The sequence below is a fragment of the Diaphorina citri genome, unplaced genomic scaffold (assembly GCF_000475195.1).
Source record: "Diaphorina citri unplaced genomic scaffold, Diaci psyllid genome assembly version 1.1 scaffold1426, whole genome shotgun sequence".
Taxonomy (NCBI): Eukaryota; Metazoa; Arthropoda; class Insecta; order Hemiptera; family Psyllidae; genus Diaphorina; species Diaphorina citri.
In genome coordinates, this window is record NW_007378852.1 from 56650 (window position 1) to 75911 (window position 19262).

At 38.7% G+C, this 19262-nt stretch overlaps 3 protein-coding genes and 1 long non-coding RNA gene across 4 annotated transcripts in view; 3 read left to right on the plus strand and 1 right to left on the minus strand.

Moving 5' to 3' along the window:
- Positions 1-2366, plus strand: part of LOC103515848 (T-complex protein 1 subunit zeta) — a 44119-nt gene extending 41753 nt beyond the window's left edge. Inside the window, exon 16 of the mRNA XM_026828423.1 lies at positions 1090-2366. Coding sequence (XP_026684224.1) covers positions 1090-1162 — 73 coding nt within the window. The 3' untranslated portion in view covers positions 1163-2366. The remainder of the gene's footprint in view (positions 1-1089) is intronic.
- LOC103515849 lies at positions 1947-11781 on the minus strand. The gene is made up of 2 exons (XM_026828426.1): positions 11579-11781; positions 1947-4422 (listed from the first exon to the last, which is right to left on the minus strand). The coding sequence occupies exon 2, from the start codon at positions 4419-4421 to the stop codon at positions 2988-2990; it is 1434 nt and encodes a 477-aa protein (XP_026684227.1). The 5' UTR covers position 4422; positions 11579-11781; the 3' UTR covers positions 1947-2987.
- On the plus strand, positions 8148-8526 carry LOC113470186. Its single transcript, XR_003393334.1, has 2 exons — positions 8148-8272; positions 8337-8526. It is a non-coding gene; the product is annotated as an uncharacterized LOC113470186 (long non-coding RNA).
- A 165-nt stretch (positions 11782-11946) lies between the features above and the next one.
- LOC113470184 (conserved oligomeric Golgi complex subunit 1-like) lies at positions 11947-18726 on the plus strand. The gene is made up of 5 exons (XM_026828425.1): positions 11947-12199; positions 12646-13087; positions 15208-15378; positions 15690-15696; positions 16620-18726. The coding sequence occupies exons 1-5, from the start codon at positions 12072-12074 to the stop codon at positions 17888-17890; spliced, it is 2019 nt and encodes a 672-aa protein (XP_026684226.1). The 5' UTR covers positions 11947-12071; the 3' UTR covers positions 17891-18726.
- Positions 18727-19262: the final 536 nt, after the last annotated feature.

A 19262-nucleotide genomic window follows, 5' to 3' on the forward strand; every position in this document is an offset into this window, starting at 1 on the left:
TAATATGAAAACTATTTTTTTATTTAGATTTATTCTAGTGTGCCAACATAGAATGTTATATACACTTAAAAAAACTATCTAAATAAGCGCATAAAAAATAAATAAAAAAACACTGTAGTAATAGAAAGTAAAACCTATTGAGCCGTTTCTGATAGCATACTTATTTCTGTGTTTCAGGTTGGTATCTGGAGCGGGAGATATCAAAATCACCAAGGATGGGAACGTACTTCTTCACGAAATGGTAAGTTTTATTTCCAAGAAATGAGAAATGGTAAGGGAATTTTTGGACCTTTACCATCAGGGTCCAGACGCGGGAAAAGGAAGCTGACGAAACCCTTTGATGCTCGGTTTTTGTTGGAAATTTATTAATCAGATTTCAGGGCTGATGGGGTGTTCTGGCTGGGGGACTTTAAGCCGGGAGTAGACCAGATTAGTCTGGCTGGGGGACTTTAAACAGGGAGGACATCAGCCAGAAATTTCCCTTGCTGAAAGAATAGCAAACGTTGAGTGCAAAGGGCATCCACTCGAAAAAGAAGTTGAACATTTGGGCTTTGGTGGGCCATTCCTGAGTGAGTTCTGGATAGAGTTCTCTGGAATCACTAGTTTAAATCTTTAAATTATAACCTCGATATTTTTTTCCCATTTTCCAGCAAATCCAGCACCCCACAATTGTTATTATATTCTAAAAAAATGCCAGTTCACTTATAGTAAATACCTATTACTTAGGGGCCCAAAGCCAGATCAAAGAGAAATGGCTGTAGTAGTCTTGAGGTCATTATCTTGGTCAAAGGTCATTTATCTTGAAAAAATTTGGCCTGCGGCGCAGTTATTTCATGGTGCAAATGGGGGACTCAAGACCTTACCCTAGTCGGATGAAAAATGATTAAAGAAATTTAACAGGCTTGAGAACATTGCTTGAAAAAAAAAAAAATCGGCTGCGGAGCAGTGGGAATAGGGTGGAAAATCTTGGAAAAGTAGACTGGAAATTTTGGAAAATTGGACTGGAAAACCGGGAAAAGTCAGGGAATTTTATTTTTCCATTTTGGTAGACACCCTGCGTGACCCAATCTGAATGTTTATCTGTTTCAGCTCTGTGATTGCCAGCAACCTCCTGCTAGTAGACGAAGTCATGAGAGCTGGCATGTCCTCGCTCAAAGGATAATCTCGCCCCCTAACCACACCCCCTTTTTCCCTAATAACTAAACAGGATGATTCGGTTTAGAATCCGGATATAATCAGGATTATATCGCGGTTCTAGCGTACTTCTTTGCTGAGTTATAACATTGCTTGATCCTGTGTCGATCTGTCGATCCTATCCCTGAACACTAGGATTATGTTTCAGTTTAGAATCCGGATATAATCAGGATATTATCGCGATTCTAGCGTATTTTTGAGCTGAGTTTTGCCTCTATCCCGAAAGTTAACACAGGATTTTTTTTTTTAAGTGTAAAAGCTGGATATTATCGGGATTGTATCGCTATTCTACCTTGTATTTAAGACGATTTTTGTCTCTCCCTATAACTAGCACAGGATTATTTCTGTCTGGAATCCTGATATAATTGGGGTTATATCGCGGTTTCAGCGTATTTCTACTCCCAGTTATAGCATTGCTTGATCCTGTCTTGTTCCTATACCCTAATAACTAAACAGGATTATTTCCGTCTAAAATCCGGATACAATCGAGATTATATCGCGATATTACCTTACTTCCAAGCTGACTTAGAACATTGCTTGATCCTGTCTGCGTAGAATTCGGATATAATCAGGGTTACATAGCGATTCTGGCCTACTTACCGAGTTGAACCTTAATCCTGGCTGGTTGTTAGGGAACCTCTTTCTCCCTCACGTTTCATCATGTTGTAAACATGTCATTTGTTTTGTCCTCTCCTTCTGTGCGATGTGCTTGTTTCCCTGTCTTCAGCATTTACCACTTTTTTCCCTTTTTCTTTTCATCCAAAACCCCTTTTCTTTGTTTTCACTTTTTTCATTGTTTATTTATTGATGAATGGCCTTCGGGAAAATTAACCCGCGGGTTCACAGTCTCTTCTTCAATGTTAATTTATCATACAACTACGAGTATCTAACTCCATACAGAAAAAGGACTCTTGAGCTGAGCTTACACCCTATGATATATCTCGCCAAGTCTTTTCACAGATCGTTGAGTGAGTATGTGAGATTTTTGCCCAAATTTCGCTTGATTCAACCTGAAATTTACGTAAATTTCTCTTGGTTTGACCTGTAATTTACGTAAATATCTCCGTTTCGACCTGAAATTTACGCAAATATCGCCTTTTCGAACTGAATTTTATGTAAATATCGCGCGTACACACGCAACGATCTGTTAAAAGACCCACCAATTTGGGACCTAAGTCGTAGGGTATATACCAAGATTTACGTAATCTATTTTGTCCCTCGCCATCGAGTGGATGTCACAACTTTGTTTTGTATTTCGTTTAAAATAGTTCTCCCCTTCTCTGCTAACACTTAAATTTAATGTAATTGATTTCTGAACAATAACAAGACAAGTTATTTTTTAATGTTTTCTTTTTTTGTAAACTTTGCTTTTATTTTTCTTAGCTGTCTATTGTTGGTATAGTATACCTTGAGTGCAAGGGAACTACTAGGTGAGATGTTCTCTTCCACCTAAAATTTAGGGGTCTTTATTTATTTACACTTTAAGCAACAGGGCCATGTGTAACTCTAGGAGGGGTCTATTGGTTCAAATTTTTGATGAAAATCATGAAATTACATGCCTTGGCTGGGATTGAAGCCATGCCCTTTGCCAAATGACATCTATAAATTTGCAAAAAAAAAAAAAAAAAAAAAGTGTGTTTGTGGTTTGAGTTTTCTCAGTTGTATTGGTCTCTTGATACTAAAGGTTTCAAGTCTGTATGGATATATGTACCACAAGCAGGTGACTAAAATTGCTTTTTTTCATACTAGTTCACAATTTTTCTGGTCACATGCCTTGTTTTATTTTCTTGTGTTTATTCTGTTCCATTCTCTCCAACAGGGACTGTTTCTTTTTTTACTTTGCAACCAAGAGATAAGAATTCAACTTCAACTGTGCATGTATCATTTTTTGCAAATGCATACTTTCCCCAATAGTACTGCCCAAAATCTACATAAGTATTATTTGAACTAAATGTAACTGACTTGTAGTTGCTAATATCAGGTATGTACTCAGTGTGATCATTTGGATCGTGTGATGTAACACAAAGCTGACAAAAAGCTGTACATTCCCAATCATTTTGCTCGGTAGAAGTGCATTTCAAATACATGTGCCAAGAATTGTGATCATCATCAGTGACTTTTAGGCAGATCTTCCATGTGAGGTCACCAAGCTGGTATTCTTCTTCCGATTCATACATTGTATTCATTTGTCCATGAAATTTCAATGTAAATGTCCTTGTTCTATTACGTTTCTCCACTGTACCATGCTCAATGGGTAATGTAGAATATGGTTTTCTAGGTTCAGTATTTGAAGAATAATTGTTTGTATTCCTTAAAAGAATTTCATATTTCTTGGATAGTTCATTCTCAAAAACTTTTAAAAAATCAAATGCAGATATTTGTTTTATCCGAATTGAAGAGATTAAATCTTCCAATAAATCTTCATCCAAACCAGCAAAGATTGGACTTGTGAAAATTTTAACAGGAACACTATTAATATCCATGGCACTTTCATTGAATTTCCGGATAACTGTAATACTCTCTTCAAAGACAGGGTCTTCATCCTTGAAATTATCATTTACCCAGGCAAGTACAGCTAAGAGAATATCAATTTCAGATGTATAAAACCAATCTGACCTGATGGTCTTCCTCAGAGTATAGAAATTTAACTCTGTAAAATTTGGTTGCTTTAAAAATTGACCTGCATTTTGAAATACAAATGGTTCAAGACTCCAATACAAATCATTGAGGCAGAATTTTTCAGCAGTGTTAAGAAGGGCAACCAAAGAATCAAGTTGGAAGCATTTAAGATTAGACAAGTAATATTTAAGATCTGAACAGAACTCGACCATATCATACTTCTCTGAAAGGGACAGTACTTCACAAAGAAAATTGATGTTTGTTTGAGAGAAATTGATCTCAACACCATAGATATATTTAAGAATAATGAGGAAGCTCTCGTTGAACTTGATACCATAGATCCGAATACATCTATTTGAATAACCAAGGTGGAATTTGACAAAATCACCAAGTGGTTTGCTTGACATTGTCACTAGATGACTGCAAGCAAAGTATTGGGTGTTGTTGACTAAAAATGTAATATCACCATACTCTTGATTGTTTAGCATGGCCTCTACATTCCTCTTCAATAGTTGGGAATTATTTCTGTGTACATAATCTCCTAACCTGTACGCTCCAAACTCTTGATGTTCACACACATCCTGGCACTCTTGATCCTTGCTTGGCATCCTGAAAACAAATCACAAACATCAATTATGCTTTGATTAAACATATAATAATAATAATTTTCTGACTAATAAATACTATTAGTGGGTACTGCTATCCTATCTTCCCACTCTTTGCTTTTGGGACAATAGGACCTTTGCAGTTACAGTTCCCTCTATCAAACTTCTTTAGAAAAAAAAACATGGTGTTGTTCTTTCAGTGTAGCTGCACTGAAGGGGATTGATGGTCTAGCCATGATTAATTGGCCCATCCCAAATTGCAGTCAACCGTTATTAGGACCTGAGCTTTTGCGAAGTGCAAAATGCAGTCCTTTTTTTTAGGACAAGTTTTCTTTAAAAAGAAAGGTTTCCTAGGTTTAACATCTGATTCTCACATGTGACTCACGCACTTTTTAACACCTGAATAATCCAAACACCTGTTTACGACTCAACACCTGTTCTCTATCAAGTCCAAATACTGAAAGAACAATAGAAGTGTCCAAAAGCATGCTCTTTCTCTGTCTCTCTCCTTATCAGGCGAAAGCATCTTGATTGTTCTCCCTCTCACTCGCACTCTGGTCGTTGTTTATTCTGCTCTTTGGTTTAACCCTTTCAAATTCTCGGACTTGGATTTCACCGAAATTAACCCCTTTGTTTCTTGAACTCGTTCTAGCGCGTTTCTCACAAATTCACTCTATCCTGTTGACTCCTCAAATAGGTACCTAACTTTATTTAGAGTGTCCCTTTTTTATCAGCTGTTTCAACAGAGTCTCGTTTAATATAAAAATTACAACAGGTCAGCCTAGTTAGCTTGGTTGGTAGCGCGTCTGCCTTGTAAGCGCTAGGCCGCGGGTTCGATTCTAAAGGGATTTTATTCTGAAGGGATAAGGTTCGTTCTCGGAACGGCTGGCTTTCTCCTTTTCTATCCTCCTTCCCTCTTCTCTTTCGGGACGATATGACTTTAACAGTTACAGTTCCCTCTCCCAAACCTCTTCAAAAATAATGATAATATGTATTATTTTAATTAAATATCTCAGAAAAATCAAAATTATAACAAACCTTTTTTTGATTTTTTCAGGGCCTTCACCCACGTGTTATCACCGAGGGTTTTACCCAGGCCCGTCTTAAGGCTCTCGAAGTCCTCGAGTCGCTTAAAATCACCACGCCTCCCTCTCGTGAAATCCTTCTGGACGTGGCTCGGACTTCGCTCAGAACCAAAGTAGAGCGAGAACTAGCCGATCTGTTGGCAGAGGTGAGTCCACACTACTCATATTCTGAACTAATTTATTTTTATTTAATTACTAGCCGAATTCCGTCCCTTCGCTCCGGAATTCCGCTAGTTCATCCTGAGGCATGGCCGAATTGTAGAAAATGATAAAAAAATACGTTCGCGCTGCGGGCTCCCTATTAGCTGCATAGTTATCAACTATAAATGTCACTCATCCATTTAGTGGTCTTGCTCGGCGTAGCTTAACAAAAACGAACCGGAAAATAGCCTATAACCTTCACGGGAGTGCAACTGGCTTTCTCCTATCCTGTCTTCCTTCTCTTATATTTCGAGACGATAAGACCATAGCAGTTACAGTTCCCTCTGACAAACCTCTTTTTTAAAAAAAAAAAATCTGTTTCGACTTCCACAGCGGTGAACAGCGGGTTCGATGCCCAGGACACGTTGGTTAAGCTACAGGAAGCGTGTGGCGAGGCACCCGGGGTGGCGGTAGGTGTCGATGTGAACAGCGGCGAAGTGCTCAACCCGACCTCTGCCGGCATCTATGATAATCTCACCGTTAAGCGACAGATCATCAACTCCTGGTAAGTAGAAAAATGTTCCCCATAATATGTCAGAACATATGAGACCTTGGTTAGACCGCGGAGATAAAAGGGACTTTTCAGTCCTTTGAATTGGAGCGTTGGGGAAGTCTTCTTACCCTATTAGAATAGAATAGAATATACCTTGTTTATCCTGCCAGAATGAGACTGAAAAGTCCCTTTACTCCCGCAATCTAAACAAGGTCTTTTTTTTAATATTAGGATATTTAATATACCACACAGATTTTCCAGGGCAAAGATTTGTTATTCGTCCTATCCCAGCAGGATAAACTAAGTATTTTCTATCCTAAAAATAGAGATTAGAGAACCACCCGTTATTGTCTTGTCTAAGTGGACGTCCACAATTTAGCCTCCACCCCCTAGCCTAGTCCCAACCCAAGAGAAAGTAACAACGAAAACGAATGCACAAGCGAATACAAGCGTCCCCAACGGAGCCTAGACCATAGTACCGACTCTAGCTGAAAATGAACAAATTGAGGGTTTTTTCTGCGAGAGGCGATGGTGTAGAGTCTATGGTCTTCTTTGTGGACGCGCACTAATACAGGGTGCGCCGGAAAAGATTTATTTTGATCTATGGTTTATTGAACATGTGAATCATTTGTGGAAGACAACGTTAACCTTTTGATGTTAACGACAAGGAACGTTAACATTTGTGGAAGACAAGGTTAACGTTAACCGAGTGCAAATTTTTTCAGAACACGATTGCAAATTTTCGTCCATCCTAGGGAATCGAGGCCAAGCCCTTCTGAATTTCAAGCAAGCCTGTTACCACTGCATCAATCGTGACCAGGGTGTCTACCAGACTGGAAAACCGGGAAAACCGGGAAAAGTCAGGGAATTTCATGGAGACTGGAAAAGTCAGGGAAAAGTCCCTCATAATTGACCTTACAAGCAGAGGGTTTCCCTTTCACATTGAAGAGCTGAGAAAATGAGATACTCATTCTCTTCCACGACTTCTAGATCCCGATCTGATCTGGCTGGTGTACTTTGAACAGGGAGGATACCAGCCTAAAATTTCCCTTGCTGATGAAATAGCAAAGGTTGAGTGCGAAGGGCATCTACTCGTTTTTTTTTTTTTTCATATACCAAAACCAAATGTCAGCCCTGACGGAAAACGCCGACCCCGTCTGAACACAGGAAAAGACGAAAAAACAAGAAGAAAACCTTACCACAGTCTCTTCTTCAATGTTAATTTATCATACAACTACGAGTATCTAACTCCATACAGAAAAAGGACTCTTGCTGAGCTGAGCTTACACCCTATGATATATCTTGCCAAGTCTTTTCACAGATCGTTGAGTGAGTATGTGAGATTTTTGCCCAAATTTCGCTTGGTTCAACCTGAAATTTACGTAAATTTCTCTTGGTTCGACCTGTAATTTACGTAAATATCTCCGTTTCGACCTGAAATTTACGCAAATATCGCCTTTTCGAACTGAAATTTATGTAAATATCGCGCGTACACACGCAACGATCTGTTAAAAGACCCACCAATTTGGGACCCAAGTCGTAGGGTATATACCAAGATTTGCGTAATCTATTTTGTCCCTCGCCATTGAGTGGATGTCACAACTTTGTTTTGTATTTCGTTTAAAATAGTTCTCCCCTTCTCTGCTAACACTTAAATTTAATGTAATTGATTTTTGAACAATAACAATACAAGATATTTTTTAATGTTTTCTTTTTTTGTAAACTTTGCTTTTATTTTTCTTACCTGTCTAATGTTGGTATAGTATACCTTGAGTGCAAGGGAACTACTAGGTGAGATGTTCTCTTCCACCTAAACTTTAGGGGTCTTTATTTATTTACACTTTAAGCAACAGGGCCATGTGTGACTCTAGGAGGGGTGGGTCTATTGGTTCAAATTTTTGATGAAAATCATGAAATTACATGCCTTGGCTGGGATTATGTGTAACTCTAGGAGGGGTCTATTGGTTCAAATTTTTGGTGAAAATCATGAAATTACATGCCTTGGCTGGGATTGAACCCATGCCCTTTGCCAAATGACATCTATAAATTTGCAAAAAAATAAAAAAAAAGTTTAGGTGTTTGTGGTTTGAGTTTTCTGAGTTGTCTATAAATTTGCAAAAAAATAAAAAAAAAGTTTAGGTGTTTGTGGTTTGAGTTTTCTCAGTTGTATTGGTCTCTTGATACTAAAGGTTTCAAGTCTGTATGGATATATGTACCACATGCAGGTGACTAAAATTTCTTTTTTTCATACTAGTTCACAATTTTTCCTGTCATATGCTTTGTTTTATTCTCTCGTGTTTATTCTGTTCCATTCTCTCCAACAGGGACTGTTCCTTTTTTTACTTTGCAACTAAGAGATAAGAATTCAACTTCAACTGTGCATGTATCATTTTTTGCAAATGCATACTTTCCCCAATAGTACTGCCCAAAATCTACATAAATTGAGAGCCATTAAGAACACTATTGATGACGGTAAGTGTTGCATTGGACTCGTGTGGTCTGTGGCGTAGCATGTTCATCATCTACATAAGTATTATTTGAACTAAATGTAACTGACTTGTAGTTGCTAATATCAGGGATGTACTCAGTGTGATCATTTGGATCGTGTGATGTAACACAAAGCTGGCAACAAGCTGTACATTCCCAAACATTTTGCTCGGTAGAAGTGCATTTCAAATACATGTGCCAAGAATTGTGATCATCATCAGTGGCTTTTAGGCAGATCTTCCATGTGAGGTCACCAAGCTGGTATTCTTCTTCCGATTCATACATTGTATTCATTTGTCCATGAAATTTCAATGTAAATGTCCTTGTTCTATTACGTTTCTCCACTGTACCATGCTCAATGGGTAATGTAGAATATGGTTTTCTAGGTTCAGTATTTGAAGAATAATTGTTTGTATTCCTTAAAAGAATTTCATATTTCTTGGATAGTTCATTCTCAAAAACTTTTAAAAAATCAAATGCAGATATTTGTTTTATCCGAATTGAAGAGATTAAATCTTCCAATAAATCTTCAGTAGTTCATTCTCAAAAACTTTTAAAAAATCAAATGCAGATATTTGTTTTATCCGAATTGAAGAGATTAAATCTTCCAATAAATCTTCATCCAAACCAGCAAAGATTGGACTTGTGAAAATTTTAACAGGAACACTATTAATATCCATGGCACTTTCATTGAATTTCCGGATAACTGTAATACTCTCTTCAAAGACAGGGTCTTCATCCTTGAAATTATCATTTACCCAGGCAAGTACAGCTAAGAGAATATCAATTTCAGATGTATAAAACCAATCTGACCTGATGGTCTTCCTCAGAGTATAGAAATTTAACTCTGTAAAATTTGGTTGCTTTAAAAATTGACCTGCATTTTGAAATACAAATGGTTCAAGACTCCAATACAAATCATTGAGGCAGAATTTTTCAGCAGTGTTAAGAAGGGCAACCAAAGAATCAAGTTGGAAGCATTTAAGATTAGACAAGTAATATTTAAGATCTGAACAGAACTCGACCATATCATACTTCTCTGAAAGGGACAGTACTTCACAAAGAAAATTGATGTTTGTTTGAGAGAAATTGATCTCAACACCATAGATGTATTTAAGAATAATGAGGAAGCTCTCGTTGAACTTGATACCATAGATCCGAATACATCTATTTCTATTTGAATTACCAAGGTGGAATTTGACAAAATCACCAAGTGGTTTGCTTGACATTGTCACTAGATGACTGCAAGCAAAGTATTGGATATTTAAGAATAATGAGGAAGCTCTCGTTGAACTTGATACCATAGATCCGAATACATCTATTTGAATAACCAAGGTGGAATTTGACAAAATCACCAAGTGGTTTGCTTGACATTGTCACTAGATGACTGCAAGCAAAGTATTGGGTGTTGTTGACTAAAAATGTAACATCACCATACTCTTGATTGTTTAGCATGGCCTCTACGTTCCTCTTCAATAGTTGGGAATTATTTCTGTGTACATAATCTCCTATCCTGTACACTTCAAACTCTTGATGTTCACACACATCCTGGCACTCTTGATCCTTGCTTGGCATCCTGAAAACAAATCACAAACATCAATAATGCTTTGAATATACATATAATAATAATTTTCTGACTAATGAATACTATTAGTGGGTACTGCTATCCTATCTTCCTACTCTTTGCTTTCGGGACAATAAGACCTTTGCAGTTACAATTCCCTCTATCAAACTTCTTTAAAAAAAAAACATGGTGTTGTTCTTGCAGTGTAGCTGCACTGAAGGGGATTGATGGTCTAGCCATGATTAATTGGCCCATCCCAAATTGCAGTCAACCGTTATTAGGAACTAGGCTTTTCCTTTAGAGTTTTAGAGCATAATACCCTTTAGTAACCTCACTAGGCTGGTTAGGGTTTGGCTGCTCTTATCCATATTTCTAGTACCACAGCAAGACACTAGTCTGCTCCCTGTTTGTCCCCTAGTCCAGGGGTTCTTAACCTTTTAGAATTGGCGGACCACTATTGATAAACCAAAAATCTCGCGGACCACTTGAGAGTTTGTCCCCCAGTCAGACCAGTAGAACCACATTACCTGCCTTCGTAGCTCAGCTATCACTTGCTTGTCTGATGATCAACAGGTTGCAGGTTCGATTCCCAAGCATGAAATACCACTGGATGCTGAGCTCTAAATCCATCCATTTGACCAGAATTCTAGGCATTTTAAGAGGAAATCCAAGGAGCTCATTAGTTTATCAACAGTTAATCGCAAAATCACATCCACTAACAATCTTTGTTCCTCATTTCAGGATGGTACACCTGGAAGGAATCAAACACCGACCTGGAAGTGCACGAGAAGAAATCATCTGGCAACACCGGAGATATTTCCAATGCAAGTGGTCTCCTGTTGAAATCTCACGGGTACACCCCCCGCGTTGTCAGTCTATGTAACAGTATCCAAGCCAAGATAGGTACCTTGGATAAAGACTTGCAAGCTATAGATCAATTGAACGTCAACCAAGCGCTATCCAAACACCAGACAGCTTGCTGTGAGAAGTCCATCGCCAAACTGGTTGCCTTTCTTCAGGAACAGATTAACGCAGAGAATGCAACACAATCCACTTGTGTCCTCTTAGCACGAATATCTGCGTGTCTTACACAATTCTGCCCTGCGCTGCAACATACGCTGAACATCCCGCCCGCCGGCACGCTCGAACCTAGTAACAGTTGGAATCACCTGAGCTTTTCCTTTAGAGTTTTAGAGCATAATATACCCTTTAGTAACCTCACTATAGGCTGGTTAGGGTTTGGCTGCTCTTATCCATATTTCTAGTACCACAGCAAGACACTAGTCTGCTCCCTGTTTGTCCCCTAGTCAGACCAGTAGAACCACATTACCTGCCTTCGTACTCTTCGTAGCTCAGCTATCACTTGCTTGTCTGATGATCAACAGGTTGCAGGTTCGATTCCCAAGCATGAAATACCACTGGATGCTGAGCCAAAGAAAGGGGCAGCTGACTGACTTTACTAATAAAATTGAGAAAAATTTGGTACGGGCCGGAAAATTCGGAAAATTGCCAAGTTTGGAAAAACAAAAATGGAGAAAATTGAGAAAAATGACAATTCAAAAAAAGCGCGCGAAATTAAAAAACTGTTTAGGAACCCCTGAAATTTGTTGCCGTCATTTGCCGTCCAAGCTTTGAAAAAGAAATGGCTAACTTCTCAACAATGAAAAAAATGTAGAATACGCGAATATTTACGTTGATAAAAAAGTGGATTTTTCTTGGCTTGCTGATTTGTGCACGGAGACATGAAAATGAATTAATGAAACGTTGAACTTTTTGGCCTTTGGCAGTACTTTTAGGCTAAAAGGACAGTGTTTTCTCTCAAAATGTCTCTCTTGGAAGTGGATCCTCATCAGTTATTTGAAACTCACTCGGTCAGTGACATTGAGCAAGTGAGGATCAAAATTCGCCATGAAATCGAGAAGAAGAAAGAAGAACTGCGAGTGATGGTTGGGTAAGTAGATTTTGAATATAATTCTAGAAATAAAAGATTGGACTCACCAGGCTTAGTGAGGATCAAAATTCGCCATGAAATTGAGAAGAAGAAAGAAGAACTGCGAGTGATGGTTGGGTAAGTAGATTTTGAATATAATTCTAGAAATAAAAGATTGGACTCACCAGGCTCCCTTTACCATAAGAACTTTGCACTTTGCTAAAGTCATGGCGAGGTTCTAGAAGAAAATTTCAAGGACTATACTAGGTGCCACAATGTCCAAATATTTCCAAAATAAGTTTAGGAACAGGCTACAGCTCACCACTTTGGATTTTCTCAGGGTGGAGCTCATAGATGTAAGCCTGACCTAGCATTATTCTGGACTAAAGACCACCCATAAAAAAAAAAAAAAAAAAAAAAAAAAAAAAAAAAACCTTAGGGAAAAGGGAAACCAATAAAATAAAATTTCTAGAAAATCTAAATACTGTAGAACTTATCGACAGATACATAGACCTGAGGAGTCAAGCTGTTCAGCTTAGTTTCAAAGCAACTGAAGATTCTAATACGGCAAAGGAAAATATCCTCAGTAGTTATAAAATCCTATTAAACTCCATTTCTTGTATGTATGATAACTTTCATACAAGCAGGGGACTTCTGTGGACTCAAAGCAATGCAACATTTCAAATCCCTGTGCTAAACCTAATGAAAATGGATGAGACTGTGTTAAGGAATTCCAAGCATCTACCAGATGCCATCCAGCAGTACAAAATCAACTCCATTACTTTGAAAGCTGTTGATTTGGAAATGGTAGGCAGCAAAATTCTGAGTTGGTTGTCGAACATGAAACGTGAAATAGAAGTTGGTGTGGAAAGGTCACTCAAGTTTGTTCTGTCATGTTTGGTTGAGATGGTTGCTGCGCTTGGCGGTATTTTGACCGCTTTTGACAGATTTCGACCGTTTTTTTGGTGGTTTTCAGCTATTGGTCCGTGTGTGTGTGTGTCTGTCTGTCTGTGTGTCTGTCTGACTGTAAACAAAATATCTCGAGAACGGTAAGAGCTAGAGACTTGAAATTTAGTATGTAGCTCTCAAATGTGACAAGATTGCGACACGAAACTTTTGGTTAAGACCGGTGCAACGGTTGGCGGCATTTTACCGCTTTTTGGCGGTTTTCGGTGTAATTTAACAATATCTCGGGAACGGTATAAGCTAGAGACTTGAAATTTGGTATGTAGTTCACAAATGTGACAAGGATGAAACACAAAATGTTTGGTTGAGATGGTTGCTGCGCTTGGCGGTATTTTCACCGCTTTTGGACAGATTTCGACCGTTTTTTGCGGTTTTCAGCTATAGCGACAAAACGGTTAGACATATTGTAAAAGTTAGGGTAAAAGAACACTCAAATAAGCATCAACTCAAATATACATCGTCACTATAGCTGAAAACCGCCAAAAAACGGTCAAAATACCGCAAGAATATTTGCCACATAAAAATATAACTGGTTCTTACAAAAACACAATTTAATTAATTTAAATTGGCAAAAACTTTTGGAAAAATTCTATCCTCTCAAAAAATCACCTGTTGTCACGACTCGACTGATAAGATTTATGATTTGCAAAAAGTAAACAGAGTAAACTAAAAAATTCTTTGAGCGGCCGATAGAGAACAGCACCAGTATCAAATCGAATAAGAAATCAGCATGATTCCTATATCTGTGTACGTCTGAGGCACAGTATAGAAGGTGGTTACACTGTGAAACCGGTATGCTTCAAAGGGTTAATGATTTCTTGAAACTAAAAGAGTACCTTGAACATTTCAGTTGAAATAATTATTTACTGAATCACTTGTAAATAGTGAGGATGATTTACCTTGCCAAGTTGATCAAATCATTATGAGCCATGTGTGAGAATAGAATTAGTAAAACATCTTCAGAGAGATCAACAAAGCTTTTCATACATGATGAATCATTTGTTTTAATTTTTTTCCTGCACCCATGATCCAACTCTCCACTCAAAGACCTTTTCAGATCTAAAGTCTTTGTGCTTGATCCATTGCTGTCCATTATACAAGTGGTGCTATCACTGAAACAAATAATAAAAGGGTTCTTTTACAAGAGGTCATGGCTAACCTAACATTAAAAAAGTCAAGGTAAGAGCTTAGAGATTTTGTAAATGTGACATTACAATTGAAGTTGCTAATGGATTACCACATATATGTGGTCATGGAGTCTTTTTCCAGTTTTACATTATCATTTTATGCAATCCTGCTTCAAATCTGGATTGAACTGGGGATTAGTAGGTATTACATATAGCTCAATCCTAGATTGATTTCATAAAACCTCGCTCTAAACTACTTGAGGTAGAGATGTATACGAGTAAGTATTTTACTTGTAAAGTACCGGTTCTAATTTGGATGTAATCAATTACTCAAAAAAAGTAATCGCTTTATTGCAAGTTGCGCAATGAGTACAAGTCTACAGTCTACAAGTACAAGGTACAAACCAATTACAAAAGAACTGATTACTAAATAATATGATTACATTAGGAAGAGAGGGAAAGGGGTAGTCCAGCAGACAGCAGACTCATGGCGCACAGCCCTTGGGAGGGGGGTAAGGGGAGAGAGAGAGAGTGTGCTAGAGAGGTATTCGTAAGTTCTCAGCTTGATTTGGTTATATCTAACGAGTAAAAGTAATTGGATTACAACAAGTATTTTGTACTCGGTTCTCAAAAAGTAATCAATTACTTTTACCAGTTCTCGAAAATACCATACTACCCATCTCTACCCTTGACCAAATTCGTAGTGTTTCTCGATAAGCTGGCGGATACTGAAGATGAGATTAGTTGTGGACCGTCCCGGCCGAAAGCTGTATTGTCCTTCTTCCATGTAATGAAGGGGGAGGGGGGGGACATCTTGCTTCTATACAAAAATGTGATTTTTTTTAAAAATATAAATAGATAAATTAAAAAAAAAAAAAAATCAACTGTCAAATATCCTTTTCCCACGAGTTAAATATTGTAAATATTTTCAGGGAGCAAATATTGCGAGTCAAAAATGATGATAACATTCCTCTACTTCTGGTGGGAAACAAAGGAGACCTGGATGACAAACGAAAAGTTCCCCTAGTAGACGCAGAATCTCTGGCAGCACAGTGGGGAGTGCCTTACGTGGAGACCTCTGCCAAAACGCGAGACAATGTCGACAGAGTAAGTATGATAAAATCCATGTCTCTCTCTGGCTGTAATTAACTTGCGTAATATTTCAATTTTCAACTTCTAGTTGTGTGCTAACGTGAAAGAAAGATGTCCGACTTGCGTACTTTGTCTTTTTTATTTATTTTTCAAAAGGTTGAGAAGTTCTTTTCGTGTGCTACCTAACCCTATCATTCCCAGAAAGTTGATCATTTGTGAAAGTTCTATTCACGTTATAGAATTATTTCGCGGATATAAGAAGGGATTTTTTTGTGGGACCAAATTTTGCGATCTATTTTTCCCTAGTGTACCTGTTTTTTTTCCAGTACGCAAGTAGTACACTCTACCTGAAAATTTAGTAGGTACGCAACTAGTACTGCAGTACGAAATTAGTAAACACGGCTCTCTCTCTCCCTCTCCTTGTTTACTTTCTATTACCTACATTAGGTGGAAATTATACATACATATATGAATATTAAGATTGTAATCAGGTCAGATTTTCTAAATCGGAAAACGGATGTAAATATACCAGGATATCAGTTTTGAGGTCCTGCATGTGAGTCCAAAAAGCTGATTTTTAAGCCCATGGCACATGGTTTGAAGTTGTGTGATGTTCACACAGATTTTTTCCCCTCTTTTCTACTTTCCCTATCCTATAGGAAGGAAAGTAATGTACAATGTACATACCTCTAAAGCTTTTTTTTTTTTACTTGCATTAATTATTAAACCCCATCCAAAGTCCAAAGCATACAGACACCCTTTCGTATTCTGTCTGCAAAGGCGTAAACGTATCACACTTCTCTACGACTTGAGTAAGTTGATTTAGAAGTTAAAGTACATGCAGTATCAGACCTATAAGTCCCATAACTGAGCTAAGTTACTAAAATCCCATATTCTTTTGTGCTTTGATTAAAAATTCATAGTAAAAATGACGTTCTTATTTTCGATTTTGTTTTACTGACTTGAGTAAGTTGATTTAGAAATTAAAGTACATGCAGTATCAGACCTATAAGTCCCATAACTCAGCTAAGTTACTAAAATCCCATATTCTTTTGTGCTTTGATTAAAAATTCATAGTAAAAATGACGTTCTTATTTTCGATTTTGTTTTACTCAAATAAAAATGGCTTTTATGAAGAAAAATCTTCTGCCCCTAAAGTTATCCCCCAAGTACCAGTCATTTCCAAGGAGCTCATTAGTTTATCAACAGTTAATCACAAAATCACATCCACTAACAATCTTTGTTCCTCATTTCAGGATGGTACACCTGGAAGGAATCAAACACTGACCTGGAAGTGCACGAGAAGAAATCATCTGGCAACACCGGAGATATTTCCAATACTAGTGGTCTTCTGTTGAAATCTCACGGGTACACCCCCCGCGTCGTCAGTCTATGTAACAGTATCCAAGCCAAGATTAGTACCTTGGATAAGGACTTGCAAGCTATAGATCAATTGAACGTCAACCAAGCGCTATCCAAACACCAGACAGCTTGCTGTGAGAAGTCCATCGCCAAACTGGTTGCCTTTCTTCAGGAGCAGATTAACGCAGAGAATGCAACACAATCCACCTGTGTCCTGCTAGCACGAATATCTTCGTGTCTTACACAATTCTGCCCTGCGCTGCAACATACGCTGAACATCCCGCCCGCCGGCACGCTCGAACCTAGTAACAGTTGGAATCAAGTGGTGGCGTTACTTCTCTCTTGTAGTCACAAGGCGTGGGATCAATACATCACCCTGTCCAAACCTCAATACTTTGCCATGTTCTCTACGCTGGACACAGCTAGTATGAATATCACCTACGTTCTGCAGTCACTGGCCAAATGGGAAACCATCACCATTGAGGAGGCGACCGAGTCTGGCGCCTTACAAGACGCTACCATCCAGGTACCGACACAACCGGGACTTCTACTCCAAGAATCGCTGCTTCGATTCACGTCCAACCTGTCGCGCCTGTCGCCTGCCAACTATGCACGCGAGAATTTGACGCGCGACGTTCTGAACTTTGTCCTGAGCAAGTACATGCCGCTGCCTGACAGCGCGTTTCATAGCAAACAGCTTGTACAGCGGATGAACATCCAGTCTCTATTTGACGTGAAATACATTGGGAACGTACTCGTTACCAACAGGAACAAATCCTCACTATCACTTGTGAAGCAGAAAATTTCGGACTTGGAAAAGGCCATCGATGTGTTTGACCTTGAAATCATCCAGCCCTACTTGAACGAAAACATCGACAAGTGTGTGGGCAAAACCCAGTGCCTTCTCGGAGTGAAGTCCACGCATGCGCACAGTCACAGTCACGTGACCGTCACGTCAGGTTCGACCTGTGTCGTGCCACTCTCCAAGGATGTCCCCTGGTTCCCCGTCCTTCTGTTGAGTAACGCTAATCAGACTAATATTCTACCGCTAGGGGGCGTTGCTAAGAAGTCTAGTAAGACGGTGACTGCTGCTAGTGATGCATCGAGTTCTCTATCTGCAAGTGCCAAGTCGACGTTCTTTGCCGTCACGGATTGGTTTGGATAGGATCTATTTCGTGGAAATGGTCACTGTACGCTCAAAGTGGATTCAATCATGTTTGTGAGTAGTGAAAGTCCAATTTTGCCTCAAAATTTTGACAGGGGTTTTTTAAGAGGTTTGATAGAAGCAACTGTAACTGCCAAAGTCGTATCGCCCCGAAATCGAAGAGAGGATAGGGGAAAGCCAGCCGTTCCGAGAACGAACATTATCCGTTCAGGGAATCGAACCCACGACCTAGCGCTTACTAGGCAGACGCGCTGGCAACCAAGTTAACTAGGCAGGTCTTAATATTTTTGATAGGGGTGTAATGTCACTGTATAAGCTGCTGAGGTGTATAGTGAAGTCCGTAGCCTCGCATACTCAATTTACCCTCAACCAGCCTGAGAGGGGTTGGAAAAGCTAGCAGCTCGCGATTTCCCAGATGGTCACCCATGCGGATACTAACCACGCGCAACGTTATTATGTCACAATTTTTGGTGCTCTCCGCAGCATTGTAAGATTTTCCAAAAATCTCAATAATCCTAACATCCAATGTTTACCTACCATGCTGGCACCGGTCGCTGTGCGCGTTTATATTACATCGCTATTCATTTTCCTTTCTCTTGCATGGTACTATTTTTTGACCCCGCCGGGAATCGAACCCGGGTCTCCCGCGTGCCAGGCGAGCGGAGTGACAGCTGTAGTTGAAGGGGGAAAAAAACACCCTATCTCCTAATCATGCGTTATATTCCTATAATTTATGTATATTTGATTTTGTTATGACTACAAAGATTTATTTATTTATTTTTACTTGTTAATGTGCTGTGGAATAATAAAAGAAAAAATACAAGACATAGATAGCATTTTTGTTGAAATAATTTATTAGGTATGTTTTATATTAACCTCATCGTACCCAAGCACTTTTGAGTGTTTGTAGTCCTAACTACCCAAGGTCCACAATTGTGGACCACCTTTTTGTAGTCTAGAAAGCCCAGGCATACCATGAGCTTTTGTAGTCTTAAAGACCCACGGTCCACAATTGTGGACCCCTGGAGTTTTTTTATTTACGTTGCTCTGTGGCGCGGCTGGCTTCACAAAATAAATAGTTCTGTGTTTGGATCATAGGAAGAGACACTTGAGAATATTTTGAAGAGGGAATTTTTGAAATCAATGTAAACAAAACATTTCATTTCACCAAATTTTCTGAGGGAGTCTGTGTTTAGCCTGCTTGTTGACTTCAGGTAAGTTTTATTTGCACTATTTCTGCATGTTTTTCAAAACTGTTGTTTATTTTGTTAATTTCACTGTATCTAGATATGATTGATACAGTTTTTATTAGATAAAATCAATTTGAAAGAGTTATCTATGCCTTCAAACTTGGTCCTCAATTGTGGACCCT

Bases quoted from the DNA above. Each gene is read 5' to 3' on its own strand.
- LOC103515849 (XM_026828426.1), bottom strand. From the start codon at position 4,421: ATGCCAAGCAAGGATCAAGAGTGCCAGGATGTGTGTGAACATCAAGAG.
- LOC113470184 (XM_026828425.1), top strand. From the start codon at position 12,072: ATGTCTCTCTTGGAAGTGGATCCTCATCAGTTATTTGAAACTCACTCG. The intron at 12,200-12,645 runs GTAAGTAGATTT...TAAAATAAAATT, and splicing joins GAACTGCGAGTGATGGTTGG to TCTAGAAAATCTAAATACTG. The intron at 13,088-15,207 runs GTTGCTGCGCTT...ATTTTCAGGGAG, and splicing joins TGTCATGTTTGGTTGAGATG to CAAATATTGCGAGTCAAAAA.